The sequence below is a fragment of the Cebus imitator genome, unplaced genomic scaffold (assembly GCF_001604975.1).
Source record: "Cebus imitator isolate Cc_AM_T3 unplaced genomic scaffold, Cebus_imitator-1.0 Scaffold318, whole genome shotgun sequence".
Taxonomy (NCBI): domain Eukaryota; kingdom Metazoa; phylum Chordata; class Mammalia; order Primates; family Cebidae; genus Cebus; species Cebus imitator.
In genome coordinates this window covers 2,496,121-2,502,428 of record NW_016107633.1, presented here as the reverse complement: position 1 = coordinate 2,502,428, position 6,308 = coordinate 2,496,121, and the positions used below count along the sequence as shown (strand labels likewise).

The 6,308-nt window shown below is 41.6% G+C and overlaps 1 protein-coding gene across 3 annotated transcripts in view; it reads left to right on the top strand.

Moving 5' to 3' along the window:
- PDCD5 (programmed cell death 5) overlaps positions 1-3,836 on the top strand; it is a 6,698-nt gene extending 2,862 nt beyond the window's left edge. The window contains exons 3-6 of one of the 3 annotated variants that reach the window (XM_017504264.1): positions 1,041-1,102; positions 1,898-1,989; positions 2,962-3,033; positions 3,650-3,821. In XM_017504264.1, the coding sequence (XP_017359753.1) occupies positions 1,041-1,102; positions 1,898-1,989; positions 2,962-3,033; positions 3,650-3,697 (274 nt within the window). In that variant the 3' untranslated portion in view covers positions 3,698-3,821. The other 2 variants (XM_017504265.2, XM_017504266.2) reach the window with 2 other exon arrangements.
- Positions 3,837-6,308: the final 2,472 nt, after the last annotated feature.

Sequence of the window (6,308 nt, the reverse complement as noted above, 5' to 3'; positions counted from 1 at the left end):
TCTTGGTTCATTGCAACCTCCACCTCTGAGATTCAAGCGATTCTCCTGCCTCAGCCTCCGGGTAGCTGGGATTATAGGTGAACAGGTGCCCACCACCATGCCCAGCTAATTTTTGTATTTTTAGTAGAGACGGGATTTCACCATGTTGGCCAGGCTGGTCTTGGACTCCTTACCCCAAGCGATCTGCCCACCTCGGCCTCCCGAAGTGCAGAGATTATAGGCGTGAGCCACCACACCCAGCCTAGATCCCATCTCTTAAAAAAGTTTGTGGCAGGGCTGAAATATTCAAACCATAAAGAAGTGGCCTATGGACATGAGCTTTAAGCCACATTCCATGAACCCACGGGCCTCTGAGCTGGGAGTGGATAGTGGGCACAGCCAGCCCCAGCTCTCCCTCCGTTCAGCCAAAGTATCTGTGCTCATTTGTTTTTAGATTCCTTAAAGGACTTCATTTGAAAGAAACTTGAAGTCCATGGGACCACTGTCTTGTGAACATGTACTACTTTCTATTTGGGTAGGTGGGAAGAAGCGAGGATAGTTGCAGAGTTATAATTTCATTCCCCTTTCCCACCCAGAAAAATAGAACTGTCTTAAAACATGAACTCCGGCTGTAGCTTGGCCAGTTACCTATGTCTCGAGCATAGCCTCATGGATCTCAGCTTTAAGAAAATTACATAGATTAGTCACATGGTCCTTTTAATTCCCTGAAATCCCACTATAAATTTCTAGCACCTGTCACACGATAATACTTAAGAAATGTTGGTGATAGTGTTTGAACTGAGACTCCACTGATGAAAACTGTAAAGCTCACCTTCCAGCCTGGTAGGGTCTCACCTGTGTAATATAAAGCTGATTCTTTAAGGGCAAAAGTAGATTCTACTGGAATGTAGCTACAGCCTGGTATACAACAACTACCGTAACACAGCGGTACGCCACAGGGCCCATGTGGAGACACATACTGGATGAGTTCTTTTTTGTATGTTCCATGGGAATGCCAACAGCTTTGTTCTAATTGTGCTTGACCTATGTTTTTGTTGTAGGGAAGCAGAAATGAGAAACAGTATCTTAGCCCAAGTACTGGATCAGTCAGCCCGGGCCAGGTGTAAGCATCTTTGATTTTATTTCCATAAAGTTGGCTTGAGTTAGTTGAATGTGGTGATTATATGCCATAATCACTATCTCTAGATGAAATATTTGTTTAGGCTGAAAACACTAGAGATTTGTAGGAAGTGTGAAGTTTATAAACTTCACACAGAGAAACTGTACTTTAATCCCTATTAACAGGACTAGTCACTTCTATTACCAAGATGTTCTCTAGGTATGTATTAGGTAACATTTATAGGAAACAACTCCTAGGGCTAATCACAAAATGTTGCTGGTAGTTGACATGGGTGATGGGGACTAGGGGCTTTTGGTATGTGTTGTCAGTTTTGGTTGTTCAGAGTTGTTAATCATAAAAACCAAAATCTGTAGAAAGAAAATGAGCCAATCAGAATGAACTGGTGTCTTCTGTATTTCAACTGGAGGCTTCCAGTTTGAGTGTAGAAAAGGCAGCCAGTTGGATCACCACCATTATGTATGTGTAATAGATAAACCACTTTCCAGAGGGCAGTCGTATATTTTAAGAAACAGGAAGCATGGTGCTTAGAATCTGAGAACCCAGGTTTAATCTTGGCTGGGCCACTAACCCCATGTGGCCATGTGGAGATTGGCATGGTTGAACTTCAGTTTTCTCATTTTTAAGAGGCATAACAATACTGTCTCGCCCTACCTACTTCACTGGTTGAGAGACAAGCTTGTGAAGTGCTTTGGAAATAGTGCGTAGTTTTCAGGTATAATAAATGTAAGTGCATTTGATTTGAATGGCTTCTTTGCATATGTATTTTTTCTTTTTTAGTAAGTAACTTGGCACTTGTAAAGCCTGAAAAAACTAAAGCAGTAGAGAATTACCTTATACAGATGGCAAGATATGGACAAATAAGTGAGAAGGTAAGCTTAGACTGCCTTGAGGATCTTTACCTGCTGTTACCTCTTTTATGAAAACATGGCTTCAAAAGGTCAGCTTCATCTTCACTGGATTACAGAATCCTTGCTGACTCTTAGAAGAAATTGTTGCAGGAGAGAATAGTCATACCTACCGTAAAAGAGAATTACCTTTCCCAAATTCCTCTGCTTCGTTCCTTTCCTGATGTTGCTCTGGAACCTTGTTGGTGTCTGTGTGACCCAGTGACTGTAGGGTCAGCTAGCTTCAATTGCTACACTGGAAACAAGGTTTGTCAGTAACACCAATTAAAATACTTCCAGTGTAAGTAGAAATCAGGTGTGTTTTACAGATGAGACTGTGCTAAGATCCCTTGGTTATGTTCTGGGTGTTGCTGTAATGCCTTGAAGGGTATGTTCTAGCAAACCTGACCTTTGAAATCCAGAGGACCCCCACCTGCCCTGAGAAGCCCCCACCACACCCTACCTGAATCAGTCCTGTCCCCTAAACCCCTCACACTTGTATATATTTTTTACTAGAGATGGGGTTTCACCATGTATCAGTTGTGGGAGAGCTGGTTGGGTTGATCTTTTTCGAGTGTGACTTACCTCCTTCAAGGGGATATTTAAGCTTGTCAGGCAGAAGTGGTGTGTCTGTATTCCTGACACCAAACACAGTGGTATATGTGGTTGTCACTCTGTGCTAGTGATAATAAAGGTGTTCTTAAATATATCTGTTAGCTTTCAGTTTTCCTGAGGAAGCGACTTTATGGATACTTCCCCATCCTTCTCAAATGAGGAATAGCAGAGCAAATTTTATTTGAAACTTAAACCAATAGTTATAACCAATAGTTTCAACCTTCTGCCCCACCACTCCTTCTGTCCTGAGCTCTTTCCCCACACTGCAAAAAGACTACAAAGTGATTCCACCTGCAGAGGTAAAATATTTGTTTAAAGTACTGTTTTTTCTGGTTCTCCTAGGTATCAGAACAAGGTTTAATAGAAATCCTTAAAAAAGTAAGCCAGCAAACAGAAAAGACGACAACAGTGAAAGTAAGTGTCCCCAGATGCTCGTGGCAAATGAAAAGATGGATCCTCTAAAGATTAATGTTGAGGCCGGGCGCGGTGGCTCAAGCCTGTAATCCCAGCACTTTGGGAGGCCGAGGCGGGTGGATCACGAGGTCAAGAGATCGAGACCATCCTGGTCAACATGGTGAAACCCCGTCTCTACTAAAACTACAAAAAATTAGCTGAGCATGGTGGCACATGCCTGTAATCCCAGCTACTCAGGAGGCTGAGGCAGGAGAATTGCCTGAACCCAGGAGGCGGAGGTTGCGGTGAGCCGAGATCGCGCCATTGCACTCCAGCCTGGGTAACAAGAGCGAAACTCCGTTTCAAAAAAAAAAAAAAAAAAAAGATTAATGTTGAATATACATCTGCCACAACATATTTTTTAGCTCAGGGCCATTTTCATATTGTAACGTGAAAACTATCGGGGGAGGGTTGCAGTTTTTTAAAGCCTGTTGACTCCATTCCCATCCTTTTAGTTCACGTTAAGTTGCTTTAAAGACACAAATGTCGTGCTAAAATGGGTAGAAATTTTCTTTTCTTGGAAAATTTGAGTTATGCTTTTAGAAATGTTCTGACACTCATTTAATTTTCCCCCTAGTTCAACAGAAGAAAGGTAATGGACTCTGATGAAGATGACGATTATTGAACTAAAAGTGCTTACAGACTAGAGCTTAACAGAACAATTCTAGGACAGAAGTTAAGATCTGATTATTTACTTTGTTTATTGTCTATAGGCCTTTAAAAAAATAAACTTGTTATGCAAAATAAAACATTTGGGTAAGTTGTTTTAGTATCATAGCCAAGTGGCCAGATCTGTGTTTTGAATTTTTCCCCTTCCTACCAGAAGCTTTTAACCACGTGTACCAGCATGAATATATCCTTTGCAAAGGTGCCATAAGTATTAAATAGCGAAAGTGTCCGTGTGTCCATGGTGGAAACAAGCTGCTCCAGCACTCCAGGAAGAAAAACATAGCAGCCACCAGTAACTGGGGAATTAAAACCCGTGGATCGGACTAAATCCGGTTCAACATCTGAGCACATCTAATATTCTAAGACCTAGGTTCTGAAATCAGGTAAGCTGTTTCTCTTCCTGCAGATAGTACTTCCACTTAATGTAAGAAAATTCCTAGCTTTGCCAGGCGCAGTTGCTCATACCTGTAATCCCAGCACTTTGGGAGGCCGAGGCTGAGGCTGATGGGTCATTTGAGGTTGTGAGTTCGAGACCAGCCTAGCCAACATGGTGAAACCCCATCTCTAGTAAAAATATAAAACCAAGCTGGGCGTGGTGGCACATACCTGTAACCCCAGCTACTCGGGAGGCTGAGGCAGAACAATCACTTGAACCCGGGAGGCAGAGGTTGCAGTGAGTCAAGACCGCACCACTGCATTCTAACCTGGGTGACTCCATCTCAAAAAAAAAAAAAAAAAGACCTCCTAGCTTTGATCTTATTTATAATCTGTTTTTCAGAGGCAGTGAAATTAACAATACCACTCCCAAAATAACTATAGAGTGATATGACTTGAAAAGTAATGCCCAAAATAGACATGTTGGTAATACTACTTCAGTAATATGTTTGTAAGACAAATGACTTCTAATAATTTCAAGTCCAGTTGAGACAGTGCAGCATTTAAACATTTCCGTAACATTACTGATAAGTGTTGCAGGTGACTTAAAGCAAATGTTCTCTCTCATGTTGTGCTTTCTTTCCACTAGGTTATGAAAACCTGCACTCATAAATTACTGTTTTCAGAGACGGAGACTTGCTGTGTTGCTGAGGCTGGCCTCAAACTCCTGAGCTCAAGTGATCTTCCCACCTCAGCCTCCCACGTGGCTGAGATTGTAGGTACAAGCCACTACTCATATATTTAAATCATAAACTTAACCATCGGCCAGCTGTTTGGTGTAACTTTTTAAATGTCTTAGTCCTGTGAGAACCAGTGCAGGAGTAAATTGATAACATTTAACAAGGTGAATGGGACTAGTAGAAAAGTGAAGGGAAATGTGGTTTGCAAACCCCAGTCTCTGTTAGCTAGCATATTACTGATACATGTTTAAACTGGACATTCTACTGTATTTGAAATTTGTATTTACTGTCAGTGAAGGACGTGTTAGAATAATATCTAACATTCTAAGTAGGTAGAACCATTAAGAATATCAACATTTTTTTAAAGGAACAGTGATCATAAGATGAAATCTGGTTAGCAATTTTTTGTCAGGGTAAACTGGTAATTTAAAAAGACAAATTTGGTCAGGAATTTTGAAAAAATCCCAATTACAGGTAAATTTTGCTTTAGGCTTTATTTACATAAAAATGCTAGGGGGATGTGAGCCAGTTCTCTGCAAGTTCTGTTCTGCGCTTTGTCTCGCAGAATAACCACTGTCCTAATGGCAGCTACTCAGTGTGTTTAAAGATGGTCAGATTCTTGTCTTTCAGACACCTGAGAATGAAAAGTGGTTCTGTACACAAGGGGAGAGGCTTCTGGTAGCAGCAAGAGGCTGGAGTGCATTTAGGGAGCAGAGAGTGGTTGTTCTAAACTTATTTAAATCAGTGAACTCGCACTACTTTGAATTCAGAACTTTTCTTCACAAAATGGTAATAAGGGCATTAACAGTTTCTAAACTGTCAAGTTTTGAGTAGCAGTTGGAAAAAACACAATTTTTTTTTTTTTTTTTTAAATAGAGGGAGTCACTTTAAGATGGAAAATAGCTCAAAAAGAAACATAGCATTTAATCTCCAGGGGAAGGGTATGCCAAGTTTGCGGCTGCCACTGCCAGCCAGGCCGTGAGATCCCTTGCAAACAAGTCCCCTTATTTTTCTGAACCCGTTTCCTCATTTGACAATTCTACCATCCAGGGCAACTGTTTAAATGGGTATATATAAAAATATTTTTGGCCAGGCGTGGTGGCTCACGCCTGCAATCCCAGCACTTTGGGAGGCCGAGGTGGGTGGATTGCTTGAGGTCAAGAGTTTGAAACTAGCCTGGCCAATATGCTGAAACCCCCACCTCTACCAAAAATACAAAAATTAGCCAGGCGTGATGGCAGGTGCCTGTAATCCCAGCTATTCTGGAGGCTGGGGCAGGAGAATTCCTTGAACCTGGGAGGAGGTGGCTACAGTGAGCCAAGGTTGTGTAACCGCACTCCAGCCTGGGTGACAGAGTAAGACTCTATCTCAAAGTTTTCAAAGTACTGCACCACCCCAAAACATTAGGTGGTATCAAATGTATTTGTATCTTGAAAAAACCTGTGCTGATAA